At 42.6% G+C, this 23,669-nt stretch overlaps 1 protein-coding gene across 1 annotated transcript in view; it reads right to left on the bottom strand.

The window, feature by feature from the left end:
* Positions 1 to 23,669, bottom strand: part of FBN2 (fibrillin 2) — a gene marked incomplete at both ends in the record, with an annotated part of 194,580 nt that overhangs the window by 52,012 nt on the left and 118,899 nt on the right. Inside the window, 6 exons of the mRNA XM_084304737.1 lie at positions 5,943 to 6,071; positions 7,849 to 7,974; positions 11,235 to 11,462; positions 18,130 to 18,255; positions 18,628 to 18,678; positions 19,973 to 20,110. Of these exons, the coding sequence (XP_084160863.1) occupies positions 5,943 to 6,071; positions 7,849 to 7,974; positions 11,235 to 11,462; positions 18,130 to 18,255; positions 18,628 to 18,678; positions 19,973 to 20,110 (798 nt within the window). The remainder of the gene's footprint in view (positions 1 to 5,942; positions 6,072 to 7,848; positions 7,975 to 11,234; positions 11,463 to 18,129; positions 18,256 to 18,627; positions 18,679 to 19,972; positions 20,111 to 23,669) is intronic.

The raw sequence follows: 23,669 nt of genomic DNA, 5'->3' as shown, positions 1-23,669 counted from the left end.
GGGCTTTTTTTTCAAGAAAATAAGATAAATGTATCATTCAAAATTAAGTGCTCTTAGAGACACATGAGACAAGAAAAGATAGCATCTGTTTGGATGGTCATCATTTTGAGCAATGTATTAACATTCAGTTGCAATTTTCAAAAAAAGTTACCTTCTAAATTTAAGCAGATACCCATTTCAGGCATGCATTGAAATTGTTGTCCATGGATCACAGTTAATGGGGACATGCATGTAAATTTTTAACTAAAAGGATAGTAAAAGGATAGATAGCTTGATAACTACTGTGTATGTGGATATGCGGCTGAGAAATAGACATGTTACAACTTACAATGGAAAACTGAATATTTGACTCATGAACCTGAAAAAAACAGCTAACACTATAGATATGGAAAGAAATATGAACAATGGACCTTCAAGGTGCAGGAAGCACTCACACTTTTGGACTCCCAGGAAGCAGGACTAGCTACCCTTGAAATAAAGACTTTTATTCAAATAGGTAGACTAGTATTTTATTCAAATAGGTAGACTTCATTCGCCTAAGAAATTAGCCAAGACATCATAGGGTTTTGCAGGTTATTCACAAAACGAGAGAAACTGGCTGATGATAGAATCCAATTTATCTTTTGATAGACTCCTGTTTGGCTAATTCTCAAAGCTCTAAAACGTTTTAATTCAGCATGCCTTCCTTTTCTTAGTTTCTGCAAAAGGCCTTCAAGAAGTCATTTCTTTCTCTTCTTATTTTCTCACTCTCTGTGTATTTACCTGACATCTTGCTTCCTTGCCTCTGACTTACAGAAACCAAACAGTATTCTTTCTCTGCATTTGTAGAGAGTGTCCGTCTCTCCTGAAGGTTTCCACAGTTTAGTTTCTTTACTATCTTTTTCTGTGATTTGGGCAATGATATTTTGATGACTCTGTTTTCAAGCATCATAATATACAGGAAACCAAGGAAAGGTGACAGGAAGCCTGCATGGAGGCCACAGAACCATGCACTTGAGTTCAATCAAGGAGCACAGAATACTCCTGACAGAACTCAAACATAAAAATGAAGCATAAAATACACAAAAGCGTATACACAAAATACATAAAAAAATAGGCGACCCAGGAGGCATACTGAAGCACTGTTTGAGTATGCAGGGATGCCACCAGGATTTGACCTTGGCAAGGGATGTAAAGGGCAACAAGAAAGTCTTTCACATGCAGAGCATCAGCACACAGAAGATGAGGGAAAATATGAGCCCAGTGCTGAATGGAACTGGTAACCTAGGATGCCTGGAAGAAGACAAGATATTCAATACTGTCGTTGCATACATCTTTACTGGTAACATTTGCTTTCAGGAATTTGAGGCCTAAAATCAGTGGAAAAGTCTGGAATCAGGAAGACTCACTCCTCAGTCAGAGACGTCAAGGAACATTTAAACAATGGGGCCATGTGCTGATCCATGGAACCTCAAGACTTGCATGCATGAGTGCAAAGGGAGCCGACCGGTGTCACTGTGAGGTCACTACAGATCATCTTTGAAAGGGCATGGCAATTAGGTGACGATCTTCTGGATGGGAGGAAAGTGAATATTAATCCTATCTTCAAAAAGGGCAAAAAGGAGGATCCAGACCATTCAGCCTCACTTCAGTCTCTGGGAAGGTGATAAAGCAAAGAATCCTGGAAGCCATTTTCAAACACAGGAATTACATGGAAGTGAAAGGGTATGATTAGCAGAGATTCAAAGGGAAAGTCAGAGCTAACTAACCTGACAGTGTTCATCAATGAAATGTCTAGATCAATGAATGAGCGAGCAGTGAATGCTTTTCGTTTTAACTTTAGAAAGGCATTTGACACTGTCTTCCCTAAGACCCTAGCAGACAAACTGATAATATATGATCTAGATGAGGACACAGTGGAGTGGACTTAAAACTGGCTGAACTGCCAGGTTCAAAGGGTTGTGATCAGTGTCACAAAGCCCAGCTAGACACTGGTTGCTAGTGGTATACCTCAGGGGTCAATAATGGGACAAATACTGTTAATCATCTTTAATGATCTAGATGATGGGTCAGAATGCACCCTTGGCAAGTTGGCAGGTGACAGAAGAAAGAGTGGTTAATGTACCAGATGGTTGTGCTGCCATTCAATTCTACCTTGCGAAGCTGAAGAAATAAGCAAACTGGAACCCCTCATCAACAAATAGTGATGCTCCCAGGGCGGAATAAACAGATGCAACAGCACAGGCTGGGAACTGACCAACTGGATAGTAGGTTTGCAGAAAAGGACCCGGGGATCCTGGGGAACAAACTTAACATGGTGCAGAAATGTGCCCCATGCAGTGAAGGTCAACATCATCCTGGGCTGCATTAGAAAGTGCACCACAAGCAGGCTGGAGGGGGGTGAACATCACCCTCAACACCAATAAGACTACATCTGGAGTGGTACATTCAGTTCTGGGCTCTGCAGTACATGGATGTACTTGTTAAATTCTCATTAAAATCATAGAGAAGACTTAGATGTCTGGGGTTCTGACATGCAAAGAAAAGCTTAGAGAGTGAACATGTGAATGTTCAGCATGGGTAAAAGAAGGCTCAGGGGGTCTTATCAATGTGTATATATATCTTCTGGGGAAGGTAAAGAAAAAAGTCACCTTCTGAGTGGTGTCCAGTGACAAAATGAGAGACAAATGGGTACAAAACCGAAGCACAGGAAATTGTATTTAAACATGGAAAGGAACATTTTTAGTGGGAGGATGCTCTGGCACTTGAACAAGTCTCTGAGAGAGGCTGTGCAATACCTGTCCTTGGAGATTTCCAGTATTGAACTGTTCATGGTCCTGGCTCTAGTTTATCCTGCACTGAGCACCGGTTGGACTGGATGAACTCCAGAAGTCCTCCAAACTCAATGAGAGGGACTGTGATTCTGTTTCATCAGCCTTTGAATAGAGCTTGAACAATTTGTCCCTTTCAAAGACATATTTGCATAACAGAACTAAAAAAGTTAGGATTTAGTAAAAAAAAAAAAATAAAATGGAACATCTTGTACTCGTGGGGCACTTCAACTTCCCTGACATATCCTGGAAGCACAACACAACCCAGAGAAAGCAGTCTAGGAGGTTTCTGGAGAGCGTGGAAGATAGCTTCCTGACGCAGCTGGTTAGTGAACCTACTAGGGGTGGTGCCCCGCTAGACCTTCTCTTCACAAACAGAGAAGGACTGGTGGAGGATGTGATTGTCGGGAGCTGTCTTGGGCAGAGTGACCACGCAATGGTGGAGTTCACTATTCTTGGCGAGGCCAGGAAGGGGACCAGTAAAACCGCTGTATTGGACTTCTGGAGGGCTGACTTTGAGCTGCTCAGGACACTAGTTGGTGGAGTCCCTTGGGAGGCGGTTCTGAAGGGCAGAGGAGTCCAGGAGAGCTGGGCGCTCTTCAAGAGGGAAATCTTAATGGCGCTGGAACGGTCTGTCCCCACGTGCCCAAAGACGAGCTGGCGGGGAAGAAGACCAGCCTGGCTCAACAGAGAATTGTGGCTTGAGCTTAGGAGAAAAAAGAGGGTTTTTAATCTTTGGAAAAGTGGGCAGGCCACTAGGGAGGACTAAAAGGATGTTGCGAGGCTGTGCAGGGACAAAATTAGGAAGGCCAAAGCTCATCTGGAGCTCAGTCTGGCTACTGCCGTTAAAGATAACAAAAAACATTTTTATAAATACATCAACACAAAAAGGAGGACTAAGGAGAATCTCCATCCTTTACTGGATGCGGGGGGAAACTTAGTTACAAGAGATGAGGAAAAGGTGGAGGTGCTTAATGCCTTCTTCGCCTCAGTCTTTAGCGGCAATACTGGTTGTTCTCTGGATACTCAGTACCCTGAGCTGGTGGAAGGGGATGGGGAGCAGGATGTGGCCCTCACTATCCACGAAGAACTGGTTGGTGACCTGGTATGGCACTTGGATGTGCACAAGTCGATGGGGCTGGATGGGATCCACCCAAGGGTACTGAGAGAACTGGCAAAGGAGCTGGCCAAGCCACTATCCATCATTTATCAGCAGTCCTGGCTATCTGGGGAGGTCCCAGTTGACTGGCGACCAGGGAAGCTCATGGAGCAGATCCTCTTGAGAGTCATCACGCAGCACTTGCAGGGCAAGCAGGCGATCAGGCCCAGTCAGCATGGGTTTATGAAAGGCAGATCCTGCTTGACGAACCTGATCTCCTCCTATGACAAAGTGACATACTTGGTGGATGAGGGAAAGGCTGTGGATGTGGTCTACCTTGACTTCAGCAAGGCTTTCGACACCGTTTCCCACAGCATTCTCCTCAAGAAACTGGCTGCTCTTGGCTTGGACTGGCGCACGCTTCGTTGGGTTAGAAACTGGCTGGATAGCTGGGCCCAAAGAGTCGTGGTAAATGGAGTCAAGTCCAGTTGGAGGCTAGTCACTAGTGGCGTCCCCCAGGGCTCGGTGCTGGGGCCGGTCCTCTTTAATATCTTCATCGATGATCTAGACGAGGGCATTGAGTGCACCCTCAGTAAGTTTGCAGATGACACCAAGCTATGCGCGTGTGTCGATCTGCTTGAGGGTAGGAAAGCTCTGCAGGAGGATCTGGATAGGCTGCACCGATGGGCTGAGGTCAACTGCATGAAGTTTAACAAGGCCAAGTGCCAGGTCCTGCACCTGGGGCGCAATAACCCCAAGCAGAGCTATAGGCTGGGAGATGAGTGGTTGGAGAGCTGCCAGGCAGAGAAGGACCTGGGAGTGATGGTGGATAGTCGGCTGAATATGAGCCAGCAGTGTGCTCAGGTGGCCAAGAAGGCCAACGGCATCCTGGCTTGCATAAGAAACAGTGTGACCAGCAGGGCTAGGGAGGTGATCGTGCCCCTGTACTCGGCTCTGGTGAGGCTGCACCTCGAGTACTGTGTTCAGTTTTGGGCCCCTCGCTACAAGAAGGACATCGAGGTGCTTGAGCGGGTCCAGAGAAGGGCGACAAAGCTGGTGAGGGGCCTGGAGAACAAGTCCTACGAGGAGTGGCTGAGGGAGCTGGGCTTGTTCAGCCTGGAGAAAAGGAGGCTCAGGGGCGACCTTATTGCTCTTTACAGATACATTAAAGGAGGCTGTAGTGAGGTGGGGGTTGGTCTATTCTCCCACGTGCCTGGTGACAGGATGAGGGGGAATGGGCTAAAGTTGTGCCAGGGGAGTTTTAGGTTGGATGTTAGGAAGAACTTCTTTACCGAAAGGGTTGTTAGACATTGGAACGGGCTGCCCAGGGAAGTGGTGGAGTCACCATCCCTGGAAGTCTTTAAAAGATGTTTAGATGTAGAGCTTAGGGCTATGGTTTAGTGGGGACTGTTAGTGTTAGGTCAGAGGTTGGACTCGATGATCTTGAGGTCTCTTCCAACCTAGAAATTCTGTGAAATTCTGTGAAATTCTGTGAAATCTAAAATAGGGTTACGTGTATCCTACCAAGATACAAATTTCAGACTTTCCATTTCCATGGTGTTTGCAGAAGTACTCTATAATCACAGAATTTCTAGGTGGCTAGTAACTTTTGGTGTCTCAGTATCTATTCTTATGATTTAAACAATTTAGAAATATGTGAGACTTTTTTACACTAAATTGTCTCAGAATTTCTTAAGTCCTAAAAGAATCAAAGAAACACAAATCACATTACCCTTGAAACTTCAGCCTCCTGTTCTTCGATGCATTAAATATTTCAATACCTCATGAGTCGCTGTTAAACTATATAAATAGTTGCTGACAATCTGAATTAGCTATACAGAAATGTGTGAATGTAATCAGCAAAAAGAACAAGCAAAGCTACATACACAAGTCAGTTATCTGTCCTATATATTGGACACTGGTCATTTTTTCAAGAAGTCATATTATGTGTACGAAGTATTCAGTGGAGTAGTGCTAGAATAGTACAGAGTACAGCAAATGGAATGTCTCCAGCTCATCCTGGTAACACTTACCCATACAGTTCTTCATCATCATAAACCCACTTTCATAACCATCAAAGCACTCGCACTCAAAGCTTCCAGGAGTGTTGACACAAGTACCACTTCCACATAAGTCTGGGGAGATCCGGCACTCATCAATGTCTGTTTTACAGTAAATGGAAATGTACAAAAGTCAAAAAGAGTTTAAGGTGATTCTTGCTTTCACAGAAGTTAACTTGGACATTATAAATGAATTCTACAGAAATTATATATAGTACATTCATTGATAGAGAAATGCAATTGATTTTAATATTTAAAAGATTGTGTGAAAAAGTTTGTGGAAGATTCATAATGCAATACCTTTAGAGCTCTCAGCCATAGATTAAACTATGTTAAAGTGTATTTCTAAGGACACTACTGTAATATATTCTGAGTTATTATTATAGAGGTACCGTTTGACTCCATGAATACAGTGCCATTGATATTAAATTGCTTTTTATGAAGACAATTCTCTAGTAATTCATAATTCTTTTTTTTTTTTTTTTTTTTTACATGTTAAGAAAACATGAAGGATTCACAGGGAATAAAAAATAACAGATTATTTGAAACAATAAAGACAATAGACCAAGAGGATAAGGCATAGAATTAGGGCAGTCATCTGAGAAGTCTGGGGAGCAAGGAATAAAAGAACAGAGAAAGGCATCGACATGTCTGCGGTAAGGTGGTGAGCTGGACAGTGAACTATTTCTTAAAGTGGCTCAGGAAAACAAAGCTAGTGCAAGCTTAGCTGAAGAAACTGCAAGAACGAACAAAAAAAAAATAGGATTTTAAACAGTTCTTTTTTTTACAACATGAAAGAATCTCTTCTGCCTCTTGTTGCTCCAAATGGCCAGGTTTCTAATGGGAGAGGATAGTTCTGTTCTCATGCACATATGTGTGGAGGTGTGGGATGGTAATTCATATGGTGGACCTGGGATGTCACTGAATGCTTGGCTTTCTACAGGCTTCATAAAACATTTTGTTGCTAATTTAAAATAAGAAAATGTCTTCTATTTAATAAAACCTGGGTCTCTGTGGCTTTTCTGTGGAACATTTTCACCAGGACAAAGTTTCAATGAAAAACAGAACCCAAACACGCTTTCATAGGGAGAAGTTTTCTGAACTATTCTTGTTAGTTTAGAAATAAAGTTAGTTAAATGCATTTCTCATCAATGCAATCACTATAAAAACAAGGAAATCACCAGTTAGGGCAACATTAACATCCAGACCAACCTCAGTTAACATGCCTTACCACCCACACTTTGTATTGGTCAGACTCACTCACGGACTCCTGTGTGGTAAAACAAAACCTCCTTCATTTTCAGCTCAGAGCCACCCACAATGCAGGCATCCAGGTTCTCATAATGAGGAAACTATCACACTTATCTTCTATTTTAGTCTTTCCAGGCAGTAAATAAACTTTAAATTAAATGCACGCCTCTTCTTGTGTTAAAGCACTGATGTCAGAATTGCAAGGGTGCCTCTGTGAGCGCTTGGCTATAAAATCTAAATGAAAATTAATTTGTAGTGGAGTCCCTCAGTTCATCCACACAGTGGATGTTTTATTACAGAGTAAAGACTATAAATTGAGTTAATCTGTATGCTAAGAAGTAGAAATTAACTTCACTGGTAATTCTTTCAGATTTTTCAGATTGTACTGACAGAGCATGACTTGAGCACCTTTAACACCAATTTAACAGATTCCTAATGTCTATTTAACAGAAGAATGTTAAATTTAATAGAGAATCACTTCCTGAAAGGGAAACAAAACTGTTGACTACTCTGTACATAGATTATGCTCTTAGAAATTGAAGAAAATGAATTACTTTGAGCTTCCAGATCACCAAGCTATGCAGCCATCACAAGTTCCTTTAAGAATTGGGGAAAATTAAAGACTTACCTGTACAGTTTCTTTCCTCCATATCTAAAGCAAACCCACTGTTACATCTACATTTGAAACTTCCAATTGTATTCCTGCATTTACCATTCATACACATTCCAGGGAATACCTTGCATTCATTGATATCTATGGAAAAAAAAAAAAAAAAAAAAAGGAAAAAAAAAGAAAATAACATTCTTAAACACTTAATATATAAATATATATTGAATGGGAATTCCTTTTCCTTTTTATCAATTGTACTGAGCATAAAAGGCATGCAGGGCAGCAGGGTACTGCAGGGATGGCCTCATCCCTCACAGGTTTGGAGTTTGGAAAAATGAAATCAAGGAGACAACTAATAGGGGACATAGCTGGAGACACAGCTGTGATGCACTCCTGGAAGGCAGTACTCCAAGCCCTAGGAGGCACCCTTGAAGGACTGCTGCCCACGGAAGACCTATGTCAGAGCAGTCACACCTCTAAGGAACTGTTCCTGTAGGTGATCCATACCAGGGCAAGTGACAATGGGCAGTTTTGGCTCTGGAGTACTACTCTGGAGTAGTGACAGCCCTGAGGGCTGGGGTACAGAAAATGCTTAAGAAGGAAAGAAGAGTGAGAGAAAACATTAAACAAATAACAAGGGGTGGAAGAGAGAAACCATCTCCAAACACCTGCTGCCCAAAGCCTCACCCATGGTCTGGAACTGAGTGCAACCTGCAATAAAAACAGAGGGACAAACACCAAGAAGAGTGGAGGAGAAGTGCTGGGCTGAAATTGAGCCTGGAAAAAAGGCAGAAAAGGTGTTTGCCTGCCCATTCAATTGTTTATGCCTTCTTTGCTTTGCAATACACAAATCAGTAATTAAAAGTTTATGTTTTTCAGCAATCCACTAAATTCAATGAAATTTCCCATGTTGCCACTGTTTTGCTTGTGACACAAATACGTATCATGTTCTTTACTTGGCTAACACAATGAATATTCATGGTTTTGCTGAACCTTCTTGTAAGAGATGTAATTATTATTATTATTATTATTATTATTATTATTATTATTATTATTAATTGAGTGATATTCCAAAATTTCAAAATCAGTTTAGGAAAGGGTAACTTTTCTTTTGTTGAATATCAAGCAAAATGTTTCACCTCTTCTAAATGTATTTTCTGGACAGCTGGGATAACATAGGCTGTTCAAAGTTCTTGCAAACTCTCTCATAAGCACGTGCACAAGGGGATTTACAGATTTGAATGAGCTTTTCTTATACTCTATAATTTGCTGGATGAATGTCCTTACGTGAGGACTAAAAAAAGTATGGTGAAAAAGCAGAAACATGCAGCAAAATCTTACAAAAATCTTGAGCGCATAGAATTCTGTACTTGTTTAGCAAATTACCACTGAACGTTGAGAGCTTTTGTGAAGCTTAACAATTTTGTGGAGCTTAACAATTTGTTAAAGTTTTCTCAAACAGCTCAACATATTTTCAAGACAAATGTTTCAGAATACTGTGTTCAAGTATTAAATCAATTCAGGATAACCTCAGCTTCTGAACACACAGAAATTTACTGTTCTTCTTCTCAGTCTTCAGTCATCTAAAATAATCTCATATCTTGTTTCTTAAGGTTTTTCAGCCTCTTAAGCTTTGTCTGTGCTCTGTGGAAGGGAAAGACGGGAAAAAATGGACAAGATGTTTTTACTTCTTTATCACTGCAAATCCATTGCCCTCATAATTTGAGTGTAATATCAGATACCCTTCCCTTTTAATCACTTAATTGGTGATTAAAATCAATTGGTGAAAAAACTCTGCAAAGCACAGACGGAACCCATCCTTTTTCAGTCCGTATTTCTACAGGTCAGTCAGCCTCACCTCCATCCCTGGAAAGGACCCTGAAGGCCATCTGTAAGCATGTGGAGGATAAGAAGGTGATCAGCAGTAGTCAGCATGGATTCACCAAGGCTTAACCAATCAGGCTTAACCAATCTGATAGCCTTTTACAATGAGATGACTATCTAGGTAGATGAGGGAAGAGCGGTGGATGTGGTCTACCTTGACTTCAGCAAGGCATTTGACACTGATGCCCATAGCAACTTCATTGACAAGCTCAGTAGCCTAGATGTTTGGACAGTGAGTTGGTTTGGCAATTGGCTGGATAGCAGAGCTCAGAGGGTTGTGCAGCGGTGCAGTGTAGCTGGAGGCCTGTAGCCAGCAGTGTCCCCCAGGGGTCAGGATTGGGTCCTCCCTGCAACTAGGGAGGAATAACCCCAGGCACCAGCACAGGCTGGGGGCCGACCTGCTGGGGAGTAGCTCTGCAGAGAGAGACCTTGGAGTCCTGGTGGACAGCAGGCTGACCATGAGTGAGCAATGGGCCCTTGTGGCCAAGAATGCCAATGGTATTCTGGAGTGCGCTCGGAAGAGTGATGCCAGCAGGCCAAGTGAGGTGATCCTCCCCCTCTATACAGCGCTCGTGAGGCCACACCTGCAGTCTTGTGTCCAGTTCCAGGCTCCCCAGTGCAAGAGGGACATGGAACTACCAGAGTGAGTCCAGAGAAAGGCTACTAAGATGATAAGGTGACTGGAGCACCTGTCGTACAAGCACAGGCTGAGAGAACTGAGACTGTTTAGCTTGGAAAAGAGATGACTGAGGGGAGATCTCATCAATGTATATAAATATCTGAAGGGAGGGTGTCAAGAGGATGTAACTACACCTTTTCAGTTGTGCCTAGCAACAGGACAAGAGGCAATGGGCACAAACTGAAGCACAGGAAGTTCCAGTTGAATATGAGGGGTCACTTCCTCACTGTGAGGGTGACAGAGCACTGGATGAGGTTGCCCAGAGAGGTTGTGGAGTCTCCTTCTCTGGAGATATTCAAAACTCCCTAGATGCCATCCTGTGCAATGTCCTTGAGGTGATCCTGCTCTGCAAGGGGGTTGGACAAGATGATCTTCAGAGGTCCATTCCAAACTCAACCATTCTGTGATTCTGTGGTTCAGAGAACCCTCAGCAAATTGCAGTAATATTTTATGTTCACATTTTAACTCCTTGACTTCATGGAATTCCATCTCATCCTCAGTTCACTCTTTGCAAAGCACTATGTTAAAAAGGTGTGTATTTTCTGTTATTCTCATCATTTAGATCTCCCTTCCCTATCATAGTCCTATCATAGTCATTTCCTTTTTGTCCTTATCAAATTCAGACTTTGCATCTTTTCTTGGCAGGCTCCTATAACACCCTTGAACACCATGCAAACAGAAGGTTCCCTACCTTTACTATCATCTTTGTAAGGTACACATCTTTATAATATTTCTCCTCTCAAGTACATAAGAAATATAAATCCTGTCATTTCCTTAGAATATTCACCAAGATGTACATATAATTCACTTCTAGATCAATTAGACAATAATGAACCCTTGCCTTTATAAAATGGCCTGCCAGTTAGAATATCTCCCCTGTTGGAAAAGCCAGGACCTCTGGGACACAGAGACTCATATTCCTTTGTGCCAGGCTTTGGACACTCCTCACAGTCAGAGCCCCAGGCAGCACCTACAGCACAGCAGCAGGCATCCATACGAAACTTGCCAGGCACAGACTGAATGCACTCATCTTCATCCCATTTCAAGTAGCATTGCTCCATGCGGATATCTGCACATTAAAAAAAAAAAAAAAAAAAAGGAAATTTTACCCTTGGCTAGGATTTCAGTTCTTCAGAAGCAGCTGTTTGAGTACATATATGTGTAACAGTAAGTCAGTTTCTGGGAGACAGATTTCTGCTGAAGATGCTACACTTCTGCACTGTGTTGAACCATTTGAAATTGCTATTGGTAAGTTTCTGAATCTCTGTTGCAATACATGAAAGTAGAAGTATTTATCTAAATGCTAATTTCTACAACATACAAATAAAGGGAAATGTATCAATTACAGCTGGGCTAGAGAAGATGTCTGTGATTCTACATCTTCCTAGTATGGAATGGAATTCAAACTGTGTTGTCAGAATAAATGTAAGCATTAATTTTTTATATGACACGCTGGACTGGAAGTTAGACTTCAGGAAACCTAACAGATATTTTAAATGCTTAGCACAAAATGCTTTGGCAAAAATGCATTATATAAAAAATAACATGGATGAGCTTCTGAATTATTTTCCATACAAGTCCTTCAGAGTTACACAGTTTTACAGTATAAATTTATCCTATGCATATCTTAAGGTAAACAATTTAGAATCAAGTATAAGAAATAGAAATTGTTTAAAGAATTCTTATGTTTTCCTGTAAACTACTCTATTTCAGGATCATACTTATTTTCATTTCAAAAGATTCAGCAAACATATTTCTAATAAATACTTATTTTCATTAAAATGTAGTGGACCCTGCAGGAAATGAACATATTTGAGAAATAACACGGTGCCTATGTAGCAGAGGAGAAGGCACAAATCTTGTAATATAAAGGGACATCTTCTCAATAAATTAGGAAGAGGGAACATGGCTTTAGAAGGTAAATGAATCCTGTGTGTTGCATGAAAATGACTCCCTTGTTCCAACCTTTCATTATCTCAGTCACCTACATCTAAATCCACATGTGTCATAATGAAATTTCTCACTGAGAAGTAGTACAGGGTTGATGGTCACAGATGACAGTGACTGGCAACAGAATTGCTAAGTATTGGGGAAAAAAATAGAAAGAGAAAGGAAAACCTAACATGCAAAACTACATATGCTATGCACTAAAAAATACACACATGCAACTTAGCAAACTTGGTTTTGAATTAATTCTTTTCTTCTATGAGACATTTATGCTGATTATACACATCTGTTCCCTTTCAAAATTCTATTTTTAAAAATACCTCTAGCATTACATTCACATAAAAAAAAACAACAACAACAACAAAAAAAAACACACAAAACACACAAACAAACACAACCTGATAGCTGTTTGTATCAGCTATTGGTAAGGCATAGTGCAATTAAAGGAAAATTGCTTGCTTAAACTTGAATCTCCTTTGAAGAAAAAGAACACTGGTCAAATAAAAAACGTGCATTAGAGCAGGCAAATTCTGGACTGACATAAAGCAAGGGCTGAAAATTTGTACTTGTTCTATTGTTCTGTTTCCTTAAAAGAAAGCAAATGCTGTCAGTAATAATATTTTATAGTCCTTAGAACTGTTAAAAAAAAAAAAAAAAAAAAAAGTTAACATGAATTCCAGAATCTTTTAAGTATACGGTTCCCTGACTGTACCTTTTTCATTTCTGACTACTGATTTTTAAGGATTTCAAGAAAAGCAATCTGAACAGATGTACTGCAAAACACTGAATTCCTGGATGGAGAATGTGTGTGTGGTACAAATTAATGTCATTTAAAACAGACGTGCACTTTTATAGAATACATTACAACTCATAATAAATTGTCTTTTTTTTTTTTTCCTCCCCACAATCTTATAGATAAATGTAACTCTAAATTACTAAGTATGGTGTATTTAAAACCATATAAACATTTTATGGTATATGAATATGGATTTTACAGCTTCTTCTCGTATGTAAAAAATACAAGCTCCCTAAGAGAGCAAACAATGGGATATAATTTCCAATTAAAAAGGCAAGAAAAAGTACATTCGCTATCAGATATTGCTGTTTTATTATGGTAATTCAGATGCTCCAGAAATTTGTAGCAATGTGACTTTTTATAATACCTGTGATTGTAAAAAGCACTATTATATTCATGCATATTCATGCACTTCCCCAGCTCTAGAAAAAAAGTTACAGAAAAGTTAAGGGTTTTTCAGGGGAACACACTTTCCTGGTGGTAGTGTAGGAACTGTGGTAAGTCTCTCCTGCTCTTTTTCCTTATCTTGTAACCTCATGAATTGAGTTCTAGTTCTTTCCTTTTTTCTCTGCCAACAACAAAAAAGTTTAGCAGACTAGTAAAACTAACTGCACTTGCTACAGGATATTTTCGTTTTCTTTAATTTGCATAAGGGCTTCAGTACTTTTTATACCTCAAAACTTTCCTGTAGAGAACATTGTCTTCACAGATACCATATTTTGTCAGTAGAAGACATTCATGTTCTGTACAACGAAGATGAGCTTTTATCTTTATCTACATCCATTTTGCTTTCTTACAAACAGAACAATTTGCACCAGTGTTTGTGATACAAGATAGTACCTCATTTTCACAACGACTAGATAGCAAGAGAGAAAAGAGCAAGTCACACTGCATTTTAAGCTTCTGGTTGGTCAGCAAACTGCTTATTGTCTAGCTCCCAGTGAATTACATGTTTCTGTTTTGGAAGAGAAGTCATAGTAAGGGCAGAACTCTAGCAAAACCTATTGACTGCACTGAAGGCAAGACAAGTCATAACACAAACATTCACACACACACACACACAGAATTTCTAGGTTGGAAAAGACCTCAAGATCATCGAGTCCAACCTCTGACCTAACACTAACAGTCCCCACTAAACCATAGCCCTAAGCTCTACATCTAAACGTCTTTTGAAGACTTCCAGGGATGGTGACTCCACCACTTTCCTGGGCAGCCTGTTCCAATGCCTCACAACCCTTTCAGTAAAGAAGTTCTTCCTAACATCCAACCTAAAACTCCCCTGGCTCAACTTAAGCCCATTCCCCCTCGTCCTGTCACCAGGCACGTGGGAGAACAAACCAACCCCCACCTCGCTACAGCCTCCATTGAGGTACCTATAGAGAGCGATAAGGTCGCCCCTGAGCCTCCTTTTCTCCAGGCTGAACAAGCCCAGCTCCCTCAGCCGCTCCTCGTAGGACTTGTTCTCCAGGCCCCTCACCCTTCGTCGCCCTTCTCTGCACCCGCTCAAGCACCTCGATGTCCTTCTTGTAGCGAGGGGCCCAAAACTGAACACAGTACTCGAGGTGCAGCCTCAACAGAGCCGAGTACAGGGGCACGATCACCTCCCTAGCCCTGCTGACCACACTGTTCCTGATACAAGCCAGGATGCCGTTGGCCTTCTTGGCCACCTGAGCACACTGCTGGCTCATATTCAGCCGACTATCCACCATCACTCCCAGGTCCTCTGCCTGGCAGCTCTCCAACCATTCCTCTCCCAGTCTGTAGCTCTGCTTGGGGTTCTTGCGCCCCAGGTGCAGGACCCGGCACTTGGCCTTGTTGAACTTCATGCAGTTGACCTCAGCCCATCGGTCCAGCCTATCCAGATCCTCCTGCAGAGCTTTCCTACCCTCGAGCAGATCGACACATGTGCATAGCTTGGTGTCATCTGCAAACTTACTGAGGGTGCACTCAATGCCCTCGTCTAGATCATCGATGAAGATATTAAAGAGGACCGGCCCCAGCACCGAGCCCTGGGGGACGCCACTAGTGACTGGCCTCCAACTGGACTTGGCTCCATTCACCACGACTCTTTGGGCCCGGCTATCCAGCCAGTTTCTAACCCAACGAAGCGTGCGCCAGTCCAAGCCAAGAGCAGCCAGTTTCTTGAGGAGAATGCTGTGGGAGACGGTGTCAAAAGCCTTGCTGAAGTCAAGGTAGACCACATCCACAGCCTTTCCCTCATCCACCCAGCATGTCACTTTGTCACAGAAGGAGATCAGGATCGTCAAGCATGGCCTGCCTTTCATAAACCCATGCTGACTGGGCCTGATCACCTGGTTGCCCTGCAAGTGCTGCGTGATGACTCTCAGGAGGATCTGCTCCATGAGCTTCCCTGGCATTGAGGTCAAACTGACAGGCCTGTAGTTTCCCGGGTCAGTCCTCCGGCCCTTCTTGTAGATGGGCGTCACATTTGCTAGCCGCCAGTCAACTGGGACCTCCCCCGATAGCCAGGACTGCTGATAAATGATGGATAGTGGCTTGGCCAGCTCCTTTGCCAGTTCTCTCAGTACCCTTGGGTGGATCCCATCTGGCCCCATCGACTTGTGCACATCCAAGTGCCGTAGCAGGTCACCAACCAGTTCTTCGTGGATAGTGAGGGCCACATCTGCTCCCCATCCCCTTCCACCAGCTCAGGGTACTGAGTATCCAGAGAACAACCGGTATTGCCGCTAAAGACTAAGGCAAAGAAGGCATTGAGCACCTCCGCCTTTTCCTCATCTCTTGTAACTAAGTTTCCCCCCGCATCCAGTAAAGGATGGAGATTCTCCTTAGTCCTCCTTTTTGTGTTGATGTATTTATAAAAATATTTTTTGTTATCTTTAACGGCAGTAGCCAGACTGAGCTCCAGATGAGCTTTGGCCTTCCTAATTTTGTCCCTGCACAGCCTCACAACATCCTTTTAGTCCTCCCTAGTGGCCTGCCCACTTTTCCAAAGATTAAAAACCCTCTTTTTTCTCCTAAGCTCAAGCTACAATTCTCTGTTGAGCCAGGCTGGTCTTCTTCCCCCCCAGCTCGTCTTTGGGGGGGAACATGGGGACAGACCGCTCCTGAGCTATTAAGATTTCCTTCTTGAAGAGCGCCCAGCCTTCCTGGACCCCTCTGCCCTTCAGAACCTCCTCCCAAGGGACTCCACCAACTAGTGCCCTGAGCAGCTCAAAGTCAGCCCTCCAGAAGTCCAATACAGCGGTTTTACTGGTCCCCTTCCTGGCCTCGCCAAGAATAGTGAACTCCACCATTGCGTGGTCACTCTGCCCAAGACAGCTCCCGACAATCACATCCTCCACCAGTCCTTCTCTGTTTGTGAAGAGAAGGTCTAGCGGGGCACCACCCCTGGTAGGTTCACTAACCAGCTGCGTCAGGAAGCTACCTTCCACGCTCTCCAGAAACCTCCTAGACTGCTTTCTCAGGGCTGTGTTGTGCTTCCAGGATATGTCAGGGAAGTTGAAGTCCCCCACGAGTACAAGAGCTGACGATTTTGCAACTTCTGTCAGCTGCCTGTAGAGTTCCTCATCCGTCTCCTCATCCTGTTTCGGCGGTCTACAGCAGACCCCGACCAGGACACTAGCCTTGTTGTCCCTGCCGATCCTAACCCAAAGGGACTCGACCTTGCCATTCCCAGCCTCGAGTTCTACAACCTCAAAAGACTCTCTAATATAGAGAGCCACACCACCACCCCTTCTGTGCTGCCTGTCCCTTCTAAAGAGCTTATAGCCAGGCATTGCAGTACTCCAGTCATGAGACTGGGCCCACCACGTCTCCGTGATGGTAACCAAGTCGTAGCCTGCCTGCCGCACGATGGCTTCCAGCTCCTCCTGTTTGTTACCCATGCTGCGTGCATTGGTGTAGATGCACTTCAGTTGGGCCATTGCCTTATCCTTCGGCCTTGCCATCGTTCCCCCTGGCACAGCCCCAACAATCCTAGCTTCAGCCCCATCCCCCTTCCTACCTAGTTTAAAGCCCTCTCAATGAGCCCTGCCAGCTCCTGGCCCAGGATCCTTTTTCCCCTAAAAGATAGGGACCCGTCTGCGGCCATCAGGCTAGGTGCTGAGTAAAGTGCCCCATGATCAAAAAACCCAAGATTTCTGCGTTGGCACCAGCCCCGGAGCCACGTGTTTAACAGGTGGGCTTTCCGTGTCCTCTCTGAACCCCTCCCTGCCACCGTAGGGATGGATGAAAACACCACCTGCACTCCCGCTCCATCCACTAACCGACTCAGTCCCCTAAGGTCTCGTTTGATAGCCTTCAGGCTTCTCTCTTCAATGTTGTCACTGCCCGCCTGGACTATCAAAAGAGGATAATAGTCAGAGGGGCGTACCAGGTTGGGAAGCTTCCTGGCAACGTCCCTGACCCTGGCCCCAGGGAGACAGCAGACTTCCCTACGGGTAGGGTAAGGCCGACAAATAGGGCCCTCTGTTCCCCTAAGAATCGAGTCTCCAACAACAATAACCCTCCTGTCTTTCTTGATGGAGGCAGTCCTGAGGCGTGGAGTCGACCTCCTCGCCCTAGGCATCCTCCTGGGAACACTTGCTACCTCTTCCTCAGCTACTGGTCTGTCGAGCTCCAGGGCCTCAAACATGTTGTGTAAGGGCACCTGGGAATGCGGGGCCGGAAGGGGAGGGCGTCGCCTGCGATGTCAAGCAGGGACCTGTTTCCATTCCTCCTCAGCTCCCAGATTCCCTCCCTCTGCCTGACGGCTACAGGGCAGGGGGTCCACCCCCATTTGAGGAGTCTCACCTCGGTACCTCACATTCACATTCCCTCTAGGGATTAACAACTCTTCCCTGAACTGGCACACGTATCTGAAGTCTTAGCAGGCAAGACTTCAACTAAGACATACATTTAACAAATTCAGCAATATATAAAAAAATCAAACATCCTTTCATACTCTTTGAGAACTATTTCAGACATTTGTTATACAGAGCTTAAAAGTTAGCAGAGTTGACTGTGCTCTTACCTAAACACACTCGCCCTGTTCCATCCAGTGTCAGTCCTTCAGGGCACTCGCAGTGAAATGAACCTTTGCTGTTAACACATCGCCCATTGGGACAAACCCCCGGGAAAACATCACACTCATTTACATCTGTTGGTAAATGAAAGGGTGAAAGAAATTTCAGACTGTATGATTACTTCAGACTCCAGCAAGTAGAAAGCTACAACTTTTTTTGAGAACTTCAGCTATAGGAAAGAAAGCATGACACTTTCATTCATAATATATCAGGATATGTAATATTTTGTAATAAATAAATTGAAGGAGCAGCTCCATCCTTTTTGTACCATTTTGACATTCTCCAATAGTGTTAACGTTTATGTCCCCAACAGTCAGTAACTGTGATGGCATTCACCTAAGATCAGTATGATTATGCCTGGCAAAATGAACAGCATAATCAATCCTCTCTTATACCATTTTCCAGGGGAAAAAAATGACATATTGAGTAAGAAGAAAAAGCATTACCTTCACAGGTAACACCCTTAACTCTGGCAAATCCTCTTGAGCAAGCTGTATCTGGAATCAAGCCAAAAAGATATATCACTGCTTTAGAATGACAGAAATATAAGAACAAGTTATTAAAAATAAAAGTATCTTTGCAATTTTTCTATATTTTCTAACTGTATAACATGATGAGTGATCTAGCCTCAATGAAGAAAACTACAGACTCATGCATGTCACTTCCAACAAATAATAGCTGGGGAAGTTATATCTTATATATTTTTTTCTTATCTTATATAAATCTTATAAAAATATCTTAATATATAAATCTTATGTATGTTTTCCTCAATGGGAAATTGAGGAATCAGATTAATCTCTGCACTCAGATGTAGCTGAAAGGTAAATTTCTTGATAAGTTCCCTAAAGATTTCAAGCTTTAGTGATGCTAGTTATCACTTAAGTGTTTTTGTTGTTGTTGTTGTTTTTTATTATTATTACTACAGCTTAATAAAGGATCTCAACAAATATATTATTTTAGGATATGTATGTAAAATGTAGCATGTTGTAGAGATATGTAAGCTTCCTGAAATCAAGTGAGTTACAGATTAGGAAATTAAATGGCCAAATTTACTTAGTCTGAACTACTGAGCTCTCTAGAGTGACTAATCACTCCAGATCTAGAATCACTTTTTGATCAGTTCTACCAGCCTAACCTTACCACGGTACTTCCTGGAGTTCAAAGTACTATCTTGTCTTGATGCTTTACTACATCTCAAAAGCTTGCTTGTTTGCAGCATGCTTACTAGATGAGATACATGTGACCACAGTTATTGTTTCAATTTAAAAATAAAGGCTGCAAGTGGCAATATTCAAATCTTATGGTGAGAGTGTGACACAGTATTTATTCCATGAAAATGAGCATGCATTTAGCATTCCTGCTTCCAACCTCCAGCCCTACCCCTGTGATCTAATACTAGTACTATTCTGCAATCAATAATTCTACATAAGTTTTGTGGTTGAAAACAGCTGGAACAAGTGTTAACAGCCCACATAATAAAAAGTCCTCAAGACTTTTAGCAGATATTTCACTTTACTACTATAGTCTTTAATTTAACCTACCCCAGTGCACAGTTCTTGTTGAGAAGAAACATATATAGCTATTCAAAGATCAATTCAAATGTTATTTCCTTGTAGCTTCTAAATTACTAGAATAATACCTGATTGGAGATTAGAAGTGATGCTAAAGAAAACAATCTCATTTCATAGTGTTTTCTTGTTAACATTTTTTAACAGAAGATGATGAGAATTTGTTAGTGTTACATTTGCTCTTCTTACAAAAGTCACAGTATATGCAAGCACAGCAGCATACCTAATTCACAGCGCTCACATGGGCTGCCCCAGGCTGCTCCTAAGGTAGCACAGCATTCAGATTTCAATGTCGCACCATTGATGTTGACTTCACAGCGACTATCCTGGATGTTAAGCCAGCAAGTCCCCTTCAGGCTATCTACAATAGAAACAAAATGGAACTGTTACAGTAAAAATAGCTGGCATCTTCTCATGCCACTGGCAGATGGAGTACAAAGAGAGCACAGTCTGTCTTTGCATCAGAGTCATTTTGTATGCATTTTATTTTAGAAGTAGAGGAAATGAATACCACTACCAGTAAAAATGAGTGGTAGAGTGCATTGCTTGAGGCATTTTATAGTCCAGGTCCTATAGCTAGTTGAGGTCCTCCAGCAATTACAGTAATTGTATTTATTTGTTTAATCTAGAGACTGTTCATTTCTAAAATACACAAGCAGCAAATAGATATTGTAACCTGGGATTCCCCTTTCCAGCTGACTGATTGAGCCACTGGGCTATGATCACTGGGTGCTCTTACCTCTGTCCCACTTGGTGACACTTTAAGATTGTCAGAAAGAAAAGAAAAACAGAATGTGGGTGGCAGGAGTGTGCTATATTCTTTTAGAGGTCCAGTCCTCCTGGTGCATTAGGAGGGCTTTGATTACATCTGTTAGCTTACACTCTACTCTCAGCTCCTGAGGATGCAGTCACAGTACAGCCAGCTTCTGAATCACAAATTAGATTTTCAGGCTGTGAACCCAGACCTGCTCAGGGCAAACCCATTCCAGTAAGTGCCCAGCACAAGCAGCACCTCCTGACTGCTCTCCAGCTAACCAGCCATAAAGAAGAGAGATTTTCAGTCACCAATGTCAACTATGCTGCCTGAAATTCTCTGAAATTCTTTTAGGTACACAAATATTCAAGTATAAAAAATTATGCTTTCAATGCCCAAGCTACTTTTCAAAATGTCAGTTAGATCCTAAATCAGGTATCTACATCTGAAAGTACAGCACCTTGACTCAGTACTTTTATGCCATTGTATTCAAATGAGATCTAATTTCTTGAATTCACCATATTTGAAGAGTTGTGACAGTGTGGTGAAGTTCCCACTGACTGGAAGAGGGAAAATATAACCCCCATTTTAAAAGGGAAAAAGGAGGACCTGGTCAGTCAGGACCTACAGGTCAGTCAGTCTCACCTCTGTGCCTGACAAGATCATGGAGTAGATCCTCTTGGAAGGAGGGTCGTATTAAGGCACATGGAAAATGAGGACGTGACTAGGGGAAGCCAACGTGGATTCACTAAGGGCAGATTGTGCCTAAAAGATCTGGTGGCTTTCTATGATGGGGTTACAGCACTGATAGATAGGGGAAAAACAACTGACATCTTCTACCTGGACTTGCGCAAAGCATTTGACACTGCCACTGCAAAAACCATTTGGCACTGCACTGCATTTGACACTGACACTACCCTTGTCTCTAAATTGGAGAGACATGGATTTGATGGATGGACCACTCAGTGGGTAAGGAATTGGCTGGATGGTCACACTCAGAGAATTGCAGTCAATATCTCAATGTCCAGGTGGAAATCAGTGACAAGTGGTGTTCCTCAGGGGTCAGTACTGGGACTGGCGCTGTTTAACGTCTTTGTTGGTGACATGGGCAGTGAGATCGAGTTCACCCTCAGCAAGTTTGCTGATGACACTGAGATGTGTGGTGCAGTCAACATGCTGGAGGGAAGGGATCCCATCCAATGGGACCTGGACAGGCTTGAGAGGTGGGCCTGTGCAAACCTCATGAGGTTCAACAAGGCCAAGTGCAAGGTCCTGCATCTGGCAGGGCAATCCCCAGCACAAATAGAGGGTGGGTGGAAAACTGATTGAGAGCAGCTCCGAGGAAAATGACCCAGGAATGCTTATTGATAAGAAACTGAACATGAGCCAACACTGTGTGATTGCAGCCCAGAAAGCCAACCATATCCTGGCTGCATCAAAAGCAGCATGGCCAGCAGGGCTGATTTTCCCCCTCTGCTCTGCACTTGTGAGACCCCACCTGAAGCACCTGAAGCACTGTGTTCAGCTCTGAAGTGCCCAGCACAAGAAGGACATGGACATATTAGAATGAGTCCAGAGAAGGGCCATGAAGATGATCAGAGTGATGGAGCATGTCTCCTATGAAGACAGCCTGAGGTTGTTGGGGTTGTTCAGCGTGGAGAAGAGAAGGCTCCAGGTAGGCCTTATAGCAGCCTTTCATTACCTAAAGGGGGCCTATGGGAAAGCTGGGGAGGGACTTTCTGTCAGTGAGCGTGGTGACAGGACAAGGAGTAATGGCTTTAAACTAAAAGAGGGTAGGATTAGATTAGATACAAGGAAGAAATTCTTTACTCTGAGGGTGGTGAGGCACTGCACCAGGTTGCCCAGAGAAGCTGTGGATGCCCCATCACTGGAAGTGTTCAAGGCCAGGTTAGATGGGGTTTTGAGCAACCTGGTCTAGTGGGTGGGAGGTGACCCTGCCCGTGGCAAGGGGGTTGGAATTACAAGATCTTTAAGGTTCCTTCCAATGATTCCATGAAGCAGACCACAACCTTTGTCACTGGATAGCAAAAGCAGTCTTTAAATATCTAACCCTAAATATCTAGATTTGGAGATCAGCCTTGACAGAGTTTAAATGCAAGTGCATACTCAAAGTTCAAAGCTAAGAAAGTGGCACAAATGAATTTAACAAGATGACTTATGCAAGATGAATAGGAATTTGCTTTTAAGATTTATACGTAATATACATATAAAAAGCCAGACTGCCTATTAGGTGCTGTGGATTATTATTACTGATACCTCATATTTAGGATCAACACACTCCACCTTTTTTTTTTTTCAGTCAACTTGAACTTTTCTACAAAACTGTCATTAAAAAATTATGTAGACCACCGAGAACACAACTTTTCGTTAAAAAAATGTATGAACCAATGACGGGCTGAGGATCGTGGATGAGGCATCTTTTCTAAGCCTTGTTCCACCTTTGTCTAACAGTCAGGAATAGGGTTAACATCAAAAGACCAAAGGAAGACATAAGCTACAAAGTGACTACCTGGATCTGCCCTTGGCCAGTCATGGGTTGGTCATAATGTCTTCACACCATATGGCCCAAATACAGGGGACTAACACAGGGAGAAAAAAATAGGCCCTTTTAGCTGCTATTTCATGCTACATCTAGCTTATTGGCCATACACTGATGTTTCTGTTTTATGTTATCAAAATGTAAACGCTTCCATTGCTTCATTCACCAGAAATTTCTGAACACGATATTATTCATTTTTAGTAGCCAACGTTACGGGATGAAAAAGTCAAAACAGAATCTCAAAAATGATTTAAACTATACAAATTAGCAGGTGACTTTCTTCACACCAGCTGCATCTATACTACCCTGCCAAAATCTGCTTGTCTTATCTTTTTCAGGCTATGAGTTAATTTCCTTCATTTTACACAACCTCTCTTGTCCAGACAAAACTTACAGAGGGCAGTCACTGTGACTTTTACTTTGGTGAAAAAATTATTTATTATTCAGCATCAAAGCATTCTTTCTGCTGCTTGCAGCTCTTTGATTCTGATTTGAAGAAAAATATATGCATACTACAGACAGATGGCAGCCTACGGGTTGTGCACTGTGTGAATTCCAAAAATATTGACTAAAATGTGCATTAAAAGCATATATTAAGTGCACATT

This window comes from Netta rufina (genome assembly GCF_964035555.1).
Source record: "Netta rufina genome assembly, chromosome: Z".
NCBI classification, from domain to species: Eukaryota; Metazoa; Chordata; class Aves; order Anseriformes; family Anatidae; genus Netta; species Netta rufina.
The sequence above is the reverse complement of the archived record's forward strand: the minus strand, read 5'-3'. Positions and strand labels throughout refer to the sequence as shown.